At 40.5% G+C, this 20,922-nt stretch overlaps 1 protein-coding gene and 1 long non-coding RNA gene across 2 annotated transcripts in view; both read left to right on the forward strand.

Moving 5' to 3' along the window:
- Positions 1-20,922, forward strand: part of Bicra (BRD4 interacting chromatin remodeling complex associated protein) — a 50,163-nt gene that overhangs the window by 17,901 nt on the left and 11,340 nt on the right. The window contains exons 3-4 of the mRNA XM_044395620.2: positions 19,964-20,127; positions 20,580-20,894. Coding sequence (XP_044251555.2) covers positions 19,964-20,127; positions 20,580-20,894 — 479 coding nt within the window. The remainder of the gene's footprint in view (positions 1-19,963; positions 20,128-20,579; positions 20,895-20,922) is intronic.
- LOC138913523 (uncharacterized) lies at positions 2,497-7,173 on the forward strand. The gene is made up of 3 exons (XR_011419293.1): positions 2,497-2,771; positions 6,298-6,506; positions 6,563-7,173. It is a non-coding gene; the product is annotated as an uncharacterized lncRNA (long non-coding RNA).

Genomic DNA, 20,922 nt, shown 5'->3' on the forward strand with positions numbered 1-20,922 from the left:
TAAAAGAAGATTAAGGTAGAGGGGCTTTGAAAAATTACTTTGGCTACAACGTTATAATGTTAGCTGTTTTTGATGTTTTTGCTGTTGCTGGGTTTCAGCTTTGACATTTGTGGGTTAAAAAAATAATTACCCCAATATATATAGGCTCCGAAAAACAAAACAGTTATACACTGTAAAAAAGGATAGCTGCTTTATGATTTTATGTTGATATTTATATTAACTAAAGTCGTCTGCTGTGCAGTTGTATTACTATTATAGATAATATCGAAATAAATATTTATTACAGCATTGATTTAATTACCATAGCCCCATAATTTCTTTCAGTGCCCGTAATAAAGCCAAAACTCTCCCCTGTTTCTACGCCTCGGGTTTTTATGGCTAATATAATTTGGCACTTTGATTGCTCCAAGTTGAGGCGGTGCGAAATAAATGATTACTTGGCATGTCGTGGCAATGAACCCCAGACAATATAAATCGGAATGGTTATACAAGTTGAGTCGGTCAATTAGCACACAAATCCCATAGCCAAATACAAACATTAGGCGTTAGCAACCCGATAATATGGGGTGAAAAATAAATCAGAATTAAATACAAATTCGTTTGAGTAGGCGAAATAACATAAATATTTAGAGTATAAACTATTTTTCCGCATCCAAAATATGCACAATTTTTCATTTGCTTTCACCTCTTTATTGCGCCATGCATGAATGGACCGAGCGCTCGAAACTCGCCGAAATTATAAATAAATAATAAAATTGTAAATTGTTTTTATTTTCGTTTCCCGATTGACATTTTTGGCTTTTTCATTTTGCTGACTTTTAATAGGCCAACTACAACATTTTTCGTGGCTGTCAGCATTATTCTCACTTCTGTCTTCTGATTTCTGCCACCCACTCGATGACCTGACCCATTGAAAGTCGGTTCGCAATTAATTGCTATCATCTGCCTACATTTTTCAGGTGTGTTTAGGTGTGCACATTTAATGTGTGAACCATTTTTAGGAAATCGACTAAGCAGTTTTTGGCAGTTTGATTTGTATTTTCACTCGTATTATAAATGTCTATGTCGAGAAAATAAAATCTAAAAAACTTGCCACTCTGAATTCTTAAATTTACAATTGCCTTTAAATATTTTTTGTTCATATTTTTAGCCCTATTAAGCACTTTGAACAAGGCGAAACTTTTCCTTGGAGCTTTTAAACTAAATACTCTTTGGCAAAAACAAGCATCGCTTTATTCATGGCAAACCAAAGTGCTTTTAAAGAGCCATTCACGAAAATCTTTTCAGTAGGATCTGCACTCCTTCTTTCTGTCTGTCAGACACTCGAACCCCTGCTGATAATCGGATTAGATTTTCCGGGCCTAATTGGCACTCGACAAGGGCGGTAAACTGTTGGCCCAAACCGCTACAATTGATTTCCCCCGTGCCGTTTTGATGTTTCGCCACAAATTCTGGACAATGGCCAACCAATTTCAGATACACACCTAGTCGAGTGTAAAAAGTGTGTGCGCGTGTGTGTGGGCAAACAAATAATTAACATTTTTTGCATTTTGTTGACTTATTTTTTGCATATTTTCTGCCCATCCGCGCATTGTTTGCCATCATTTCTTACACTTGCCCGCAAAATATCTAAATATTATGCTAAAGCAAACACATTTTGTAAACAGCTGCGAGTGCAACTATTCGTGAACCCCTCGCATTTCGCGTTTCGCCTTCTTCTTGCTTCTTGGCAGTGTTTTTGTTAGTATTGGCACAGTTTCAACCGCGGCGCACCGACCACGCCCTAATTGCCTCGGAATCGTTGCGGCCTTTTGGCTTTTTCATTTTTCCTCCTTTTTTTTTTTTTGTGTGTGCCCCCAAATCGCCTGGGCCGAAACAATTTTCTTCGGAAAGCTCTGTGTTGACCCACACACAAGAGGATAAATAAACAGAATGCTTAGCCAAATTATGAATCTGTAGCGCACGAGTTTACATTGATGTTTTTGACGGCAGGAAAGATAAATTAGAGTGGAGGGGGGAAAATATGTTCGGGGTTCTTGAACATTTGATTGCTTCAATTAGATCGTAGATTTCGGATTTATTGGACTTTCTTTTCCTTGGAAAGAATAATTTTTTGGTCCATTACTAAAATATTTTAAGATTTTGGGTTTTCTGTGTAAAAATAACACCTTTTTTTCTAACTAAATTAAAAATCTAATAACATCGAAAACGGTTTTGTGGTTTAATTTTCTCATTGTCGTACAATACCTTTGTACCAAAATATATAGTTTTCTGGGTCCATTAAACTCTGATGCTTTGTCTAATTTAAAATACACCTGCAACCCCTGCAGCCTTATGTCTTATATCAATTTAAATTGCAATTGCCGTCGGCAAGAGTAAAATAATTGACAACTTTTGAGTTTTCCTCACTTTTCGCCGTTGTCGCTGTTGTTGTCATTTTGTGTTTTTCTGCTGCGTCAGTTGTTGTCTGCAGCACTTTGATTTTATCGTCTAGAATTTATTTTCATATCCTTTTTGGCTTTCATTTGTCGTCTCGACATTTCATATTTAATGTTTTCTTTGGCCCGTCAGAAAGATAAGGATAGGTTTCCTGAGACATTGCACGTTTACGTTGGGTCATCTTGGAAAATGTCCTCGAGCAGAATGTTTTATGGAAGTGTTTGTCCATTTCTCGTTTGACCAAAAACGCCTGGAAGAATATCTTTAAATTGAGTAATAAATTGGGACAAAGAATTTGTAACCCATTCAGACTGTTGTAGTTTTAAAGAATTGTAAGTAATTTTTTCAAAATATTTCCATAACTTACATTTCCATAACTTAAATCCCGTATTAAATTATAACAATTAAAGCATGTTTAAAAGAAAAAGGATTAATATTCGCAGAGCACCAAACTCTTTGCGCCCCGCTGTATGAATCATCCGTAGCCTATAGGCCATGTTTTATTTATGCAGGTGTGTTTGAGATACGGAACTGCACATATTGCCGAGTATCTTTGTGCGTTTGTCATATTGCATTTTGCAATTACTCCTTGTCAGACCACAGATACGCACAAATGCGAGTGTGTTGTGTGCACACACACACACTAAATGAATGGATCTGAGGTCCTTTGGCAGCCCAGGCTCCGTTTCATATGTGTGTTCATACATCTGCCCATCCTTTGTGTCCACCTGCTGTGCCGTCCTGTCTGCGGCTGTTGTGTTTGCCAGCGAGGAGAATCCAAATTATTTGCATTTATTTCGAGAGCACATTTAATTAATAACCAGGCGGCGATTATCCCCTACATTCAAAGCCGTGTGGCATATGACACTTTCGCGGTGGCTCGAATTACCGAAACAAAATATGTACACAACATATAACTCGGGGCACGCGACCCAATGGAACCCTTTTTTTTCTGTGCGGTTTGCTCGTGAAATGGGTACGTAAACAAAATGTTTATGTGGCCGAGCTGTGTGAGAAATCAGAAAAGCGAAATAAACCCAAGCAGGGAAGATAGTTTTCAACTGATGTATATGTTCCCTATAAAATGTTTTTATTATGATTTTAATATTTTCAATCTCTTAAGTCAAGAAAACAAATTAATTTCCTTAGGTTTTTACTAAACTTTTGGTAGAAAGATATTTAGTTAATCGATTAGCATCTGGCTTAAGTTATAATACCCTGAAAAGGGCGTGGAAAAGGAGTGATTCAGTGAAGCGGGAATAATAGCTTCGGCCAAAATGAAATGGCATCGGCTGAGGACGGCGGCCACTTCAGTGTGACAATCTAATTACACGGCTCGATGTGCCCTAAGCACACGGCTTCCAACCAACAACCATTAGAGCCAGCACCCCAGATCCTCTTGGCTATTAGCTCCTGGGCAACCACCGCCACCACCCCCTTGACCTTATGACCCGCCCACCCATCAATGGTGGTGGTGAAGGCCTTTGATGTCGCGTCGTGCATATTCGAATACATCAATTGAGTGAATGATTGCTAAAAGGAGAAATGTCTGTCTCCCCCCTTCTAAGGTTTCCGATTGCTGTCAATTTTTTCTTTTTAATATTAAATGGATGGTAGACGGGCCGAAGAAGTAGCAATAAACTGGCTAAATTCGTAACTGAAACACAGATCGAGAAAAAAAGACGGCCGAACAAATTCATTGTTCATTGTCGGGCGAAACACGTATTAGCCATAAAACGTACACGTCGCCGGGCTGGGCCAATCTGGCCAAAAGAATCGAGTAACGAAATCAAAATAAAATTGTCGGTTAAATTCTTTTTCTTCTCTAGCGGAACGAACATAATCGGGGGGTTGAAATGGGAAGGAGGTTATGGGTTGTCCTGGACTTCAAATGGATTTTAAATTGCCGATCTACTGAGCTGGGGAATTTCTTTATGGCGGGAATGGATGCGTTTTTTCCTGTAAAATATTGGAAATCAATGATATGTAACCTTATCGGCAAAAATAAAACTGTTAAGTACATGTACTATTAAAAATTACAATCAAATTAAGTTAGGATAAAATACTTTCTCATCCCTTTTTAATACCTAACTATTAAAAATTACAATCAAATTAAGTTAGGATAAAATACTTTCTCATCCCTTTTTAATACCTAACCGGAATCTCGAATACAAAATGAATTTTCCTTAAATGTTCTCCTGACATTTGCAATTGAAATCCCAGATATCAGATTGTATACCCTTCAATCTTTTTTTTTGTTATGCACCCCAAAAGCTATTTTTTACATTGGTTTGCTGTGGAGGGCCATAAAAGGCTTGGAAACACGAATTCAATTGGCCGAATTACACGCTCCCCTAGGCGGACACTTGATCTCTTGGCAACAAAAGTATCTCAAGTTGATTATACCCATATTGACTGGCCATTTCGGGATACAATTTGGGATTCTCTGTTCCTATCTGGGCAAATTGTGCGACAATAACAAATTAACGGCCATGTGTGGAGCGGGTTCTGAAGAGCCGGGATCAATGGTCATGGGTATTACCGTTTGCTGCTGGACCGGACCTGTTGTTCATGCAATTTAGACCTTTTTTTTTTGTATTGCCTTGTATTGCGGTGACTGCCAAGAGTTGGCAGACAGTGAGCGTCAACAGTCAGCGGTCAGGTAATGTGAGGGGGATGGTAATGGGGCTTCCAAAGGGGGTTACTCGGTGTTCGGTGCTCTGTGCTCCAGGAGGGGTGTTCCAGTTCGTTGACTTTCACGTGCGACGAGCGTTTGGAAGCCGCCGGTAGGTTGTTTTATATTTATTGTGGGCCCCTGCATTTTTTTTCTGCTCTTGTATTTTTTTCTACGTGTTTTACCTGTGCACGCGTTGGCTTTTGTAAATGACAATTTTACCGTTTTGTTGTGGATGTCTGTTCTCTGAACGCCTCACTTGTCCTCCTCCCTGGATTTCCCCTATTTACCCCCCTGCAAACCAGTCTGAAGTGCTGTAGACTATGGCAAGTGGTGGTGTCGGAATATCTGAGCCATAAAATAGCTAGGTTTTCAAATAAATGGAATAGAATGTTTTAAAATTATGATATATTACAGAGATGGTATGGGAAATTATTATATTACGTTTTTCGATAAGAGCTTTTACTTTGTATTTGGTTTTTACTTTCATTTTACTATTTATAGTATTTATATATACAAATATATTATAGACTTTAAGTAAGATTAAGTAATAACCCTTTTTTTACAGTTTAAAAAATAACTTCTAATCATATTTTTTATTATCATTCAAATATGGTAAATACAGCTTAAGGGACAGCACTGTTGCCAAGTGCTGGCACAGCAATTTGTTAAAGCGGCTTCAATGTATTCTTGTTGCCTTTATTATTATGGTTCTTGTTGTTGTAGTTGTCGTTGTTGTTGGGGTGCAAGGCAGGAAATTTGTGTTATGACTTTGCTAATGTCAAGTGCAAACAAATGTTTAAGCCGAAACGACGAAGGCGAGGCTAAAATTGAAGCAGAACGGCAAGAGCCAGCCACCAAAACGAAAATGGCCATAACATTTGTTGCAATCAGCATAATCAAAACAGGAGTATTTGGAGTAGAAAGAGGGGGTGAGGGGCTTTTGAGGGAGATAATCACACCGCAGGAAGGTAAAGGTAAGTGGTAGATGGCGAAGGTGAGATGAGGTGAGCCCCAGAGAGAGAGTGTGAAACGGAAAATATGTTTCAGTTTCGGTCCAAGTGTCGGGTTATATTGCATGGCATGGCAGGTGCTCGAAGATGAAACGCGAAACCAAAGCGGGGAATGGGATCCAATTCCTGTTCCCCCATCCCTCTCACCTGTCTGATCCATCCAGCTTCTAGACCTCTTCTCCCAGCAGCCACTTCATCAGTCTACGTGTATAATGATGCTTTGAAGGGCCCTGTGTGGCTAAAATACACGTAACTGAGCATAAATAAATCAGTATTAAAAACAAACCAAAGATGCCAGTGGAATCTTAATTGCGGTGAATACGTTAAACGATATAGCTACACCGTGAGAATTATCTTGCTTAAATGAGAAGTAATATTAGGTGATATTTGTATTTAATTTGTAATTAAATTAATTATATTTACTATATTTTCATAGTATGCTAGTCTAGGTATCGCTAGCACACCTTTCGAAATATGAAAATCATCCACAAATGTCATGTCAATTTAAAGAGCTGCCAGATAATGCCGGGGGACAAATCGGATTGGGGATTGTGGATGGTGCACTGGGGTCTGGGAAAATGAGATCGAAATGCTCGCCCTGAATGTCAATGAAATAATCCTCGGCCTACCTTTTCCACCTCCTCGCTGCTGCCGTTGGTCGCCCTGTTGTTTTTCGTGAATGCATCATCTGCATATTTATTAAATGCATTTCGCATTGCTCGCCATCTCATCTCTACTCCAATTTGATATATTACACAACATAAAACGAATAAACAACGAACGGACCGAAGTACTTACATATGTACGTATATGTACACAGAAAACAGACTCGGTGTTGAATGCCAAAGAGAGACGGGAATACCGCCAGCGAAAGAGACGGAGCCATATAGATAGATATTCGGATTCGGATTGTGGGTGCGTTTGTATGCTCTTGTGTATGCATTCAAAGGAATTAATTAATGTAGACAGCTGCAGACGAGCGCTGCGATTGTGGAAATGTGAAACAAAATGCAATTGTGCCCACATCTCGAAGATAGCTGGAGCGATAAAGAGAGAGAGAGAGAGAGAGAGAGGGAGAGAGATGGAGATACAAGTAGTACCCGATAGAGATGCACAGATGAAACGGAAAGAGAGATACTACTACCAAGTCGGATGCTCTGGGAGCTGCCACTGAAGGCAAACTAATTATCCCCGCCATATGTTGAGTGACAAACAGACAGCTCGGGGAATTCAAAGGGGATTGCCTGAGGAGAGGTGGAAGTTGAAGTGGGAATATGAATCTGAATCTGAAGTCGAATCGGAATGGCAATGGGATGTGCGGCTCACTGAAAAATTAGTACATCAACTGACAGCCGCTATTAATAGCCCTCACTCATCCCAAGACGTTCATTTGATTTCAAGACATCAAAAAGTGGGAGAACTTTATTACACAAATTCTGTGGAAGATCAATATTAAATATGTCGGACACGGAAAGTGAAATAACACCGCATCATAAAATTATAAGAAAAATAAATGTGCAGTGAGCTTTTAATAATTTCTAGAAATATTCTTAAACGCATTTCCCAAGCAATAGATGTTGAAGTTCACGCAATTGAGCTGTTTCCCATAGATTCCCATAATGGGGAATTATGAGCATGATTTATGGGTAGTTTGTAGTCAAGTTTTGATTTGCCCTGCTGGTCTGGTCCTCTGACCTCTCCACATCCCTACCTCCCTTTCATTCGATGCCCACTTTAATGGAGTGTTTGCGTTTTGATTCCATTTGCCCAGGCAGCCTCTCGGCGAGTCTTGTAACCCAGCGAAAATCGGTGGGGGGCTTTGATGAGGAGAGGAGGCCAACGATGCCGGGGCTAAAAATATAATTTCTCATTGCGCTTTAAGCACACTTCACTGGTCTGATGTATGTCAATTAGTCGACAAATTGATTGCGGCGCATTCAACGCCGCCCGGTCGAAGAAGTGGGGTGGTTTTGCCGGACTGAAGGGCAATAACGATGCTGTCTGACTTGGGATCTCGGATCTCGGCAGTCCAGAGACCCAGAGACCAGAGACCCTTGCCGTTATGGCGATTCCGGGACGGAGTTTTGCCGGTCAAACTCAACCGCTCCCGTTCTCGCGGCCATTCCCCTAATGCCCGTCAATTTTAACGATTTCATTTGAAGTTAATTTTAATTGCGCTTAAGTAGGAAATCTCAATTTCACAGCCATTTCGGTTCACAATTGAGGCAGGCAAATCAGCACGAATCTCAATCGTGAATGCGATGCAGTTTTAGCATCATTAATTGTCCGTTTAACATGGGTTCCTCAAAGTGTGGGTACAAATTGGTATGGAAATGTGGGCTATTATTAAGCTGATAACAATTATTTGAACAGTTTAACCCAATAGAATATTAGATTAAATTAAAAACTTGTGGTCTGAGAAATCGGTTTCTTTCTTTTATGCTCGTTATATCACCTTAATGAAGTAATTAGCATCTAAAACATAAACGTCATCCATGTGTTAATTAAAATTCAAGTTAATTGTGGCCTTATTCATCATGCTAATTAATATCTTTTTCTGTTTTTTGTCATTCCAGGTACATAAATCTCTTAAAAATTATCAACATTAATCTGAAAATGTCTGGAAATGCATTTAGGCAATGGTAAAAGAATAATCCCACAGGTATTGATATGCAAAATCTGAGAAATTTTATGTAAAAATTTACTTTTCCAAATGTTTAGGTTAACCCGATTTTACGTCTATTTTAATCGTTTCAATTCACAAAACTGTTATTTCCCCCGTCATGTAAATGCATCCAGCTAACAAATATTTTGGTAACTGAATTCAAAACTGCTGCCAAAAGCCAAAACCAATGATTTTTCGGAGCATTTCGCTCGTCTGTTATTAACTCAATTACATTTTTGTTGCCGGATAGATATGCAAAAATACCAAAAGCAAAATGATTCCGGCACCTGGGAGATATTTCTCCATTGGTTTTGCTAGTTTTACATACTTGAATGCGGGTTGGGAGCATTACGAGTGAAAGAGAATTTTCGGCTATTGTTTGCCTGGCATTCGTAGGAAATACAAACATGGTTCAGATTCCAAAAATCGCTTATCGATTGCAATCTAAACACTGAACCCAAAACACTTTGGTTTCCATTTGCCAAAAAACGAAAATGTGGTTAAGTAGGGGTTGCAGTGTTTAATCATTAGGTGGTATAACTCAAATAGAAAATCATTTGGTCCAGGAATTTCTAAAAAGTTGTATTTTTTCTATGATTTTAATTTTAAATGGATACTTTTTCTGATATGCTTGCTTAAAATATTTTTATGCAAATAAAGTAAAGTGAGGTTAGACTAGAACGATTCTGTATTGTCATCAACGTTTTTTGCACCATCATCGATAGCAACAAAAACAACACGAATATTTTTCCAATAAAAAAACGAAGGTGTGCGTGTGTGTTTGGCTTTATTTTTGTTTTGTGGGAACCTTTTTGCTATTTCATGCCGGCTTTTATTGACTTTATTGAGATAGTTTATCTGGTTTATCCAGTGCGTGAGAGTTTTGGCCACAAGCAACCAACACATGGATGTTAAATGTGTTGTGATTGAATGCCACTCAAATGTGTGTACCTCGAATGCAATGCGTGGGAGTGGGATGGCTAGACAGCCTCATTTCTGGCCTTTTGTAACAGGTTTCTTCAAATTGATTTGCCTTTTTATTGTATCTGTGTGTTTGTGAATGCAAATTGCTGTCGGCAACTGTAAAATTGCCCATAAACCTTTTACCCAAAGTCTGGAGGAAAAACAAAAATGTCGGAAAGAGAAACGTGTAATATTTCATCCTTTTTGTCGATTATATCGCTCGTTTGTGCGGGTTTGCCTGTGTGTGTTTTGTGCCCCATTTTTACTCTCGCATTATAATCCATATCCATATTTTGATTCACGAGCAGAGCGCCGCTTGTTTTTGTTATTGCTGTACACAAATTCGAGGGTTGCTTTTTGATGTGCTCCCTGTCGTTACCGTTATTTGTGTTGTTATTGTTTTGGTGGTGGCTGCGCATGAGAGAGCCCCAATCTAGCACTCTCACAATCTCTCTTTTTTGGGGTCTCACGTGTTGAGAGAGTGAGTTTAAGTAGTTTTATTTTTTGTTGTTTCGGTTAACCGTTTTTGTCTGATGATTACGGCTCATAACGTATAGCGCCAAAACTAACCACCAGGTGGCGCTATTAATGTTGTTGAACTTTTAAAAAGGTAAAAGAGGAAGGGAATGCAAGGAGATTGTAAACCCAGGGGGTTCCATAACAATTGAACTTTTAATTGTGTAATCAAAAATAAAAATTATTATTATGTTGTTTAGTTTATCAAATGATATAATAAAAACCAGGACCAATTGTTTAATTTTTAAAATTATCTTTAATTTAATAAATGAAATCCGTCATTTATTGATATAAAAACCTTAAATCTGATCAGAAAATCAGTACCAATTATTTTATTAGTTTGGTTTATTTGTAATTTTGTTTATTATTTATCTAAAACACTAGTTATTTTTATAAGGCTTTTCATTTAAACAGTGCTACCACCTGTTATCATGAAGAGCAGGCGCATCCTCTTGCATCTGGCAACGCCGTCTTTGGTTTTGGTCCTTCACTGTTTGCTATTCTCTCTGGCGCTCTCATTTACTGTCACTCTCTCTCTGGGGGCCTTCTGTTTCTGGGATGCCTAAGTGATTTTACGTGTTTGGTGCACCGCACACGTCTTGCAGATGCCCCAAAACCCCTCCCCCACTCCGCCTTTTGCCTTCCTAGTCTCCCCCCCACATTTTCGATTTTCTGCACTCTCCCGCTCTTCTGCTCGCTCTCTCACCCACAGCGTGTTATTATGGTATTTTTCCAGTGTGACCACCGCGCTCTGTTGTTTTTTTTCGGTCTGGTCTCGAGTCGGAGACTCTCGTTCTCTTTCTCATTCTCATTCTTGCCTTCGCGCGCGAAACAACAACAGCAACAAGGCGGCGGAAGGACGCGAAGAGCGCAGCGTGTATTGAAGGAGAGCAAATGCCAGTGGCAGGATATCGTATTCGCATCGGGATATAAAAATGTCGAGTGCAATGAGTCGGGCTTCTAGTCTCACGTACGTGCCGGGCTCGCGATGAATGTGGCCGTATCCGTGGTCGTAGTCCTTGTTGTCCTGCCGCCGTAACCGTTACTTCTGTGTGTCACATGCCCATCACAGCCGAATGCAAATTAATGAACCCTGGCCAAAAGTGAAGTGAAATGAAGTGAAGTGCAGTGCCCAGTGAAAGGCAAAAAGCAAAACAAACAAACGTAAAACGGAAGTGAAGAAAGTAGAGTGGGAAGAGGAGAGTGCGGGAGCAATAAGGAAACACACACACAGTCTCCTTCTGGCTTTTAATGGGCCAAAAACAACAGAGGCGTAAATCGCTACCAAGTTTATTACAAAAGCAGTCAAAATTTTCACCATTTATCCGCAAATATTTAGTGAGTATCTCGAAGATGCCTCTGGGCCATAACCCCGCCCCCTTTCACCTCCACCTCGGCCGCCCCCTCGCTCTCTCTTTTCTCAAGCGGAAAGAGCGGAAAGAGCACGCGTGCAAATGATGTTTGGCCTCCTCCAGTTGCACTTAAAGAAAACCGATATCATATTAAATTTCACGTGGAATAATATTTTAATTTAATATGATGTTTATTGACTGGCAAAAATATTAAAATTTAGTGATTAGCTGCATTATTTCAATTTTACAGCAAGACACTCTTATTATTGAAATCTATTATTCGCTTCTTAAATTGATATGAAAAATGTAAACATTTATTTGACCTGCGCATTTCCATTTGATATGTAGCTGATTTTTTTCTTCTTCTGTATGTTGTTATTGTTGGGGCCTTTTTGGGCGCAGAAGTGTAAAGCGCACGTCTTGAGGCTCAGATACGTCAATATAACAAAACACACAGATACACACGCTTACACAGCCATCAAGCAACAGAGAACATCAGCGGCAAGAACAACAACGTCAATTTGTGAAGAAATGCGCGCTCGTGTGACCCTATAAAAACCATCGTCATACTCTCCCCCCGTTTAACCCCCCAACAAATAGGATATAGATACAATTTTTTTTCTTCTTCGCTGGTGGGCACTCACTTACTAACACACACCTAAACACATTTTGATGTACTCGTCTCCCACACAAACACAACACTCGCAGGGAAAAATACCGATACAGATACGGATACAGAGATTGTGGTGGCACCTTTTCTTTGGCTTTTTTCGGTGGCCCTTTGCCTTGGCCCGGCCAATAGGTAACCATTAGATACTCCCGGCCACAGTGGGCCCACGCTAATTGCAACGGATAGTGTAGGTGTAGAATTGAATTAATTAAAAACCTTAAAATTTTAGAAATATTATTTGAGTTCAAAAAGTTTTAGTTCGCCAAAAGCTGTTATCTGGAATAGAATGATTTCAATCATTTATAAAGAAAGTAAATTAGGTTACAATAAATATAACCGACCTCAGAAATACTATACCCTCACCATTGAATTGAAAAAATGGATGAAAATATCAAGTTTATGGTCTATGAAATATCCCAATAACCTTTTAGATGGAAATTAACCTGATTTGTGAGCTCTTTTCCCCCAAAGAGTAACCACTGTACCTGTGGAAGTGCCTGCCTGCAGCTGTCTGGCCTGGAATGGTATCCATTAGATACATTTGCCGTCGCCTGGGGGTGCGTGTGTTGGCTTTGTTGCCGTGGCTATGACTCTGCGGCTGTAGCTGTAGCTAAGACGGCTGAGATTGCCCGGATTGCCTTTATTTGGGCCACAACAAAGTGGGTGACATGTGAGATGGGGCCCGAACATGAGGAATATACGATTTGGTTTTACGGTGGCAGGAACGGCTGCCGGAATTGTTCATTTGAGACCTGAATAATGCATTTTCAATTGGCCATAACCATTCCCCCAGTCCTCAAATACCTCAAACATCCAACAGAAACCCAACATACCGCTTATAAGCTGCGGTTTAACTTTGCTTTGACGCGTCGGGAAGGTCCTGACATTAGAGCTACGGCTTAAACCACAGCAAACGCCAAAAACCACCGAAACCACACAAAGCGGTGGCAAAGCCAACAATTCCACAAGATGTGTTAATGATTTGGCGGATAACTTACTGGGGAAAACCTGTTCAATGATAGGGGACCAATTAATTTACAACGTTTTTTGTTGCCCCTCAGAATGGAACTGGTTTGGTTAACGGTTACCTTGGCTTCATAACCCATGATCCGCCTTCAATGGGTGATAACTTGGTGGCCCAATTGGACCCGACGTCGCCTAATCGATATGTGAGCACTGAAACTCTGGTATCGATTGATTCTGTCACTCGTTTTTATCACTTTGGCTGTCATTAAATGAATATTTAATGCCCGGCTGCATTATCCGTAATTGTTGGACCGTTCGCCGTAGGTTGAATTGTGGATCAATTTAGGCGATAACAACTCCATTTAACTAATTGGAGCCTTGACAGTCACTTGAAGCATCGTCTATTGAGCATATTTTCACAGCATTTCTATTGTCTGTCGTTGACTTTTGTACACTTTCATTGAATTAAGTCAACTAATTTGACAGTTTTTTAACTCTAATAAATTGAAAAGCTTTATTTATTGATTGTAATGGGGAACAAACACAATTAAATTAATTTAAATTTTGTTGGGCTCAAGAAGAAGTGCCTATTAAGTTTAAATGCAATGTCTGCTCAAGCATAGACACAAAAGACTGAAGAAATAAAACCAAACTTGACCTTTCGGCTAGACGCAATTTAAATTACAGTTGAGACAATGTTGTTGTTCCTGTCATTAAGCGAATTATCAAGCATTAAATGACATCTAATTGCGCAAAATAGGGTGAGTCTAAAAAGAAGGCAGTCAGAATATAGTAAAACTCCCTAGGAGGAGCGAAAAAAAAATATGGGGAGTTACTGGGGAGTAGCACGTTTCTAAGAATTTGCCAAACAATACACAAAGTATACACACGCGGCATCTAGCGGAGTCATCGTCTGCCCACCATCCTCATCCCCATCCAAATCCCCATCCTATATACGTGAGCAGGGTGGTGGGCATTCAAACGTGCCTCTACTTATCGATTTTTATTTCATTTTTATCCGCTCCACGAGGAGCCGGCCAGCCAGATCCCAACCCACACCCCCTTTGGTCACTGTGTCCTCCTATATCCTACACACAGACAAAAAAAGGATACTCGAAATATATTCTAATTTAGTCAAAATGTATATTCTTTATAAAAATATCTCAGATACCAACCTGTATTGTTAGAGCTGCTTAAATATCCAACAGGTTTTATGAAGGATATGAAAGGCTTGAGCTCATTCTTTCTCATAAAGGATAATATTATTTAAATCAAGAAGACCTTGAGATGAATGAATCCCTTTAAATTTTAAAATAACCATTGCTCTTCTCGTTTTTCTTTGTGTATGTACAGTATGCCTTGTCTTATTCTCATCCTGTCCTGCCAGAGCATTGTTTTTCCTTCCTTCTGTTCACAAACATTTTTTTATGCTTCTACTTATAAACGCGTGCGACTAATGGAGGTGAGGAGCTTGGAGTGCCGAGGATGTCGAGTCCGTAGTCGGCGACATATCGCCATAACACCATCAACAGTTCATACGCCAAAGCAAAGGCGTGTAGTCCTCAACCTCCTACCTCCCCCTCCTAGTTGTTTTCATTTTTCTCTGACGGCGATGATGATGATGATGATGTTGCTCCTGCAGTCGTTTACTCGGCTCCTTTTTCTGAGTCCGATTCGCGCGCACGGCTGCCATTGTTACAAAATGTGACAATAGAACGAGCCGAGAGGCAGATGCAGAAAACCAGGAGCAGTTACAAGGAGAAAATAAGGAAAAACAGTAGGAGAAGTGGAAGCGAAATCAGCCATCCACAAGCAGAATCAGCAGCAACAATGCAGAAACAATAGATTTCAAGACCGATAGATCAAATACCCTTGTACAGATCAAAGAAATGGATCGAGGCATTAATGTGTCTCGAAATAATTGCTTGGGAATAAGGTATTCTTTGGGTGGCGATACTTAACAAGACATAATTGTTTTTCTTTTCTTTTTTTTTAATAGAACTTAAGAATATCTAACTTTACTGAAAAATAGTAGATCTCATCTCGAAATTTCTATACCTCAACTTTAAGATTTATACCACAAACAATGGAACCTTTTTGCTGCCCTACAATTACTTTCATTATTAATAACCTCAGGGTTAGTCAAGAGTGCATAATTTCTATGCGATTAAAAGGAATACCCCGCTGTGCAAGATTTTCTGACTGAGAGCATAATGTCCGCTAAAAGGGTAAAATAAAGATTCGCAGAATGAAATTTTCAAAAACGACTATGGCGGCGCCGTTTGCAGCAGCTCCTACTTAGCAATTGTTGTTGTGAAAGGAAAGGGGCTGCACAAGGTGGAAAGGAGTCGAGGATACTGAGGTCATGCCAGTCAACCGAATAAATGAAACAACAAAGACTGAGATACAGACACAAGCGCACACTTACCGCCACATAAAATATGCGAAAGCATAAGGCTGTCCCCCTTGCCTCCTTTCCACGGCAGAGGAGGTCTCTCCAAAGTGTCCTACGATGTGTCCCAGACTCATAGTCGCAGTCTGAGCTCTCGCATATAAATATACATTTTTTTTCTTCGCTATAGCTCGGTAAAATGAAATTTACTGGAGCGAAAAAAATTGTATGCTGTTTCTTGGGTATAAACTGGATGCTGAGTGCTCGGTTCTGGTGACTCTGCAGGGTTATAATGTGGATAAATCCCATTAACGCATGATTTGGCAAAAAGTTGTCAATGCGAATTATTTTCTTGTTTCGTTGGTGATTTATGTTTGGCTAAAACAGATTATGTGTGCTAAATAGTCGCCAATTAAATTTATGTATATATATTTATTGATTGGAAATAATATTTTATAGAAGGAAGGAATAATTATAAGTATAGTATAAATCAGACAAATGCGTTAAAGGACCTTAAAAGGTCAGGTATTCTTTCTGCAATAGTAGCCTTTTTTATTGTACACATTTAAATCAATTAGATCTTGCTCTTTGCAAAGGCAGCTTAACAGCCCGAATTACCTCCAAGGCGCACTAGAAAACATTTCCTTGAGCGAGTTGAAGGAGGGGGATTGTGATGCCACTACAGTTGCACAGAGGGAAAACAGCAAAAACACTTTGCCACCACTACCTTTCAGTTTACATTTTTTCCCAGCTGCCTTCCTCCACTCCGTTTTTCTTGTACTTGTGCTGCAGTTACGTCTGTCGTTCAAAGCGACTAAAATTTTACTGACTTTGACAAGCTGCCTCCTGGCCTGACCCCCTTACATCGCCCCCGCCTTACAGAGAACCTTCTGAACCCCGATCCCCCAAACCCCCAGTGTGTGTGTGTGCACTCAGTCAGAATTGTGCCTTGTAAATAGGATTCATCTCGCGACGAGTCGCGACCAACAGCCGCTTGGCTCTGCCCCGGCACGAAATGCAAAATATTACGCGGCTCGGCTCAGAATCTGTGTGCACTGAAACAAATATGGGTCAGAAATGAGGAATTTTAAAAAATATGATTAAAGCTTAACTTTGTGACCAGACGTTGGGATACTCATCTGTGTGAAATTACTTAAAAATGGGTTGTAATAATAAAATTACCTCACTCAAAAAAAACTTGATATGAAACGATGATCGATTTTACGTTTAATGGTGTCAAATTTGACTTGCGCATATCGATTTGACCGCAACGGTTGAAAATTGTAAACATTTTCAAAAATTTCGCGTATAAATTAAAATTTGTTTGTTGTTTTTTTAATTTTAATAATTAAATTCTTACTGAAGTTGAAGAAAGGAATGTCTCTCCTACTTATTTGATTAGTGTAGTTATCCTTCAAAGGCGTTCTCAGACGCTTGATGTTGCTGTTGCCATTGCTGCCTCTGTTTTGCGCCCAGACACTCAAGTAAATGGCCGTCAGGCAGGCGGGAGTTGTCCTCCCAAAGACCCCCAGCCCAGCCCCCTATTTATTCGGCCAGCTTGCACAGTTTCCATCCATCTATCTATCTATCCGGCATCCATCCATGCATCCATACCGACCATTTTCGCCATGTCAGGCGGCAGCCAAAAGTGCGCTCATCTGTGGTTCGGCTGGCAAAAAGTTTGGCGTATCTATGTGTGTCTGCTGCGTTTGTGTGTGTATCTGTGTCTGCTTGTCAATTTATCCTTTAGTTTCTCTTTCAATTTTTTCCCATTTCATTTTGGCTTGCCACCCACTTGCCACCCAACTGCCTGTTAGTTTCGTTTGTGGTCTGCCTTTGTGTGAAATTACCAAGGGTCTGCCCTCTCGCTTCCTCTTCCTCCGCCCGAGCTAACTGTTTAATTAAAGACTGCAGAAAAGGGAGTTGTCGTATCAAAGATATCGCCATATATATATATATATGTATCCATCGGAACAGCCGTTATTATAATAAAGCCTTTGGATGTGGTAAATGCAATTATTAAGCTTTAATTGAGGTCTGTGTGATCTTCTAATTTAATTATTTATGTAGATTCTTTATAAAAATAATTAAAAACTAAATAGGGAGTAAAAAAGAACATGATATCTTAGCTTTTTCTAACAATAATAAACTCCAATTAAAAACCAGAAGTTGCTACTTTTAATTAGGGCCATAAAAGGTTGATCCCTCTGCAAAGAAGTATATTTTTATTTAATTACATAATTGAAATGAAAGTGCTGCGACAAAAGCGTCAAAGGCAAGTCAAGCTGAACGGGGGATTATCCGCGATTTCGCCATTCAGTTGAGAACACAGAGCACATATGAATGCAGATACGAGGTGCCTGGCGCTGTTGCTTTTGATTTGGACTTGTGGGCCATATCGGCTCTTCCCCCCGCTCCCCGCTTACCAATTCCAATCCCTATCCTTTGGTGGCTGCAAACAAACATCGCCCAGGCAACGAGCAGCAATACACACAAAAGGCAGCAGCATTACTCGTCGTTGCCAGGAATACATCACGGCCAGCAACGCACACAATCTCTCCTCGAACCTTCTGGCCATCTTGTGATGAGGATTGAATGGCAACGGCTGCTGCTCCTGCTGCTGCTGCCAGCGGGAGCCATTCGAAAGCCAAGGAGATGGATGAGGAGGCGGTGCTCTCTGTATAGGCAGATCCAAGGGGCGCTTGTTAAATTCTTTTGCATTTAGTTTTGCTGTCGATAATGATGCTGCGTCGGCAGCCGAGACTTGGAAACACTGATGCAGCGCAGCTCCTCCTGCGAAGGCACCTTCCTTTCCCACCTCCAAAACCCTTTCAGTTGCCGACAACGAGAGACGGTGATGTCGATTTTGATGCATGCTTATGTTTCGCTTATCCTCCTTTTCTTGTCTGTCTATACTCTATCGGAGGATAGGATGGATCACGCTTTAAGTTCATAACAATGGGCTTCCCGAAGGTCTCTTATTTTAGATGGTATATAGGAAAGATCTTAATTTTTAAGGAACAATTGATGTATCTTCTGGATAAATTGTTTATATTTATTAACAATTGGTTTCTTTTTAATAATGTTGAGAGATATACTCTTTCTGAAGATAATAAGTCTGTTATTTGGGATGGCATATAGGAAAAATCTAAATTTTAAGCGAACAATTGATGTATCTTTCTGAAACTATTGTTTTCATATTTATTAACAATTTCATAGTAATTACAATTGGTTTCTTTTTAATAATGAGAAGGAATATAATTATATCTCTTTCAAACTCTTACATAAGGGTATTATTGGACGCAACTTGGAGGCGGGTTGTTAACGCTCAAGTATTATATTCCCTTTTGCTTCTCATTTCTGGCGCTCTTCACTTGCATCTGCTGCCCGCCCCTTTTCATCCTTTCCCCCCCTCGGGTTTTCCTCCCTCACTTCACGTCGCTTTTCAGCTGCGGCAATATGTGTATGCAAATTATTCCTGGGAAGCTGCGAACCGAAGCTTCGAGAAGGAGGATTTAATACAATTTACTTGGACAAAGTAAGGAGTTATTGAACCATATGGCAATGTGCTGGACAAAAGAAATAATTTAATAAATTTAAATGGGCTTGTAAGGCCATAAAAGAGCATATCCGGTGGATTAACTCCTTCTAAGCTCGCTCGCCCGCTCCACACCTTCTCATCGACGCCTCGAGAGTTTCTGAAAGCGAGCTCCCAATTGAATTAAATGCCTGTCCAGATTGCCCATGCCTTTGGCCAATATTTTGAAAGCTGAAAGCAGAGCTTGCTCCTCTAAGAGCCCATAAAAAAGAATTCGAACAAAAGAAGAGTGTGAGAGGAGAAAAGATACTCGAGCTGAAGAAGTGCAAAGAACTCTCGAAATGAAACTGGTTCTGGCCCAAAACCAAATTGTATCTGGTCTTCAGTTCGGTTCGTCGTGTGTCGCTGTGTACGTAAGGTTGAGGGGCTCTTCTCATCTCAGCTGGTGTTTGAAAATGTGCTAAGTTGCCTCGCTTTTTGTATGCACAAAGGGGAACAGAAAGTAGGGCCAAGGGGTAGAGTAAACAACTTTGTGAAATGGCGGACAATTATGGGGAGATGCGCCGTGCTATCTGGCGAGAGATACTTGGAGAACCCGAGGACAGTTGCCACTTTGGTCACGTACCAAAAAACGATTGCAGCTCCAGATATGCCCGCATATACATACATACACACTCTGGCTCTATATATATATATTTGGGTCAACTTTGCGCCCGATTTTTGTAAGCAAATATTAATTTCGCCCTTGCGTTTTCGCTTTTTGTTTCGCTTCCAGGAATATTGTCTCCTCCGGGTCCGTTTCTGACGCCCAGTCCATCGCCATCGATCTCAGCTAGCCCTCGTCTGCAACCATCGCCATCGCTCTCGCCGTTCCCACAGGATGTGGTGCTCGTAGCCGGTGGCAGTCAAGTAAACGCCAACAGCAATCCCCAGGAACACGTAAGTTGATCTCGCCGAGAAACGACACGAAAATTCAAAAATAAAATGAAAATTTAATAACAAGAAAGGAAGTTATCTTTGGCAAGCCGAAGTTTAAAATAAATACCAGGAATTCCCAGTTATATTATGTCCATAAGATATAGGCTCGTTTCGACATATGTACTACCTGCAATAGAAAGAAGACTTTTGGGAAAGTTTCATCGCGATAGCTTTAAAACTGAGAGACTAGTTCGGACAGACGGACATACGGACAAACGGACATACGGACAGACGCACATACGGACAGACAGACAGACGGACATGATTAGATGGACTCGGGTATTGGTGCTGATCAATATAATACTTTTTTTTATAAAAATAAATAACTCCTTAAAAAATACTAGAGAAATGTAGAACTACCCTAACTTTGAAGAATATCTTAACTTAATTCACCCTTCCCTACTTTCTTACAGGAGCGCAAGGCGGCGACGCCTGGCAGGAGACAGTCCATCCACCAGTTCACCAATGGCAGTCCCAATGCTGGAACCGTCGTCTTCCAGCCGAGCCCCTCGCAATCGCCGGCCGCTGCCACGACGGTCATTGGCGTGACCAGTGGTGGCCTGATAGCCACCGCCGCCGGAGGAACTGGAGCGGGTCTAACTGCTGGCCTGGGAGGAGGAGCCGGGAGCAGTTCCGGAGTGGGAGTGGGAGTAGCGCTGCACGGAAATGCCATTGGGAACGAGCTGAATGCTACTCTGGTGGGATCCAATAATATCCAGCTCAATAAGGTGGGAATCGTAAGGGAGTGTAACCAAT

This window comes from Drosophila takahashii, chromosome 3R, assembly GCF_030179915.1.
Source record: "Drosophila takahashii strain IR98-3 E-12201 chromosome 3R, DtakHiC1v2, whole genome shotgun sequence".
Taxonomy (NCBI): domain Eukaryota; kingdom Metazoa; phylum Arthropoda; class Insecta; order Diptera; family Drosophilidae; genus Drosophila; species Drosophila takahashii.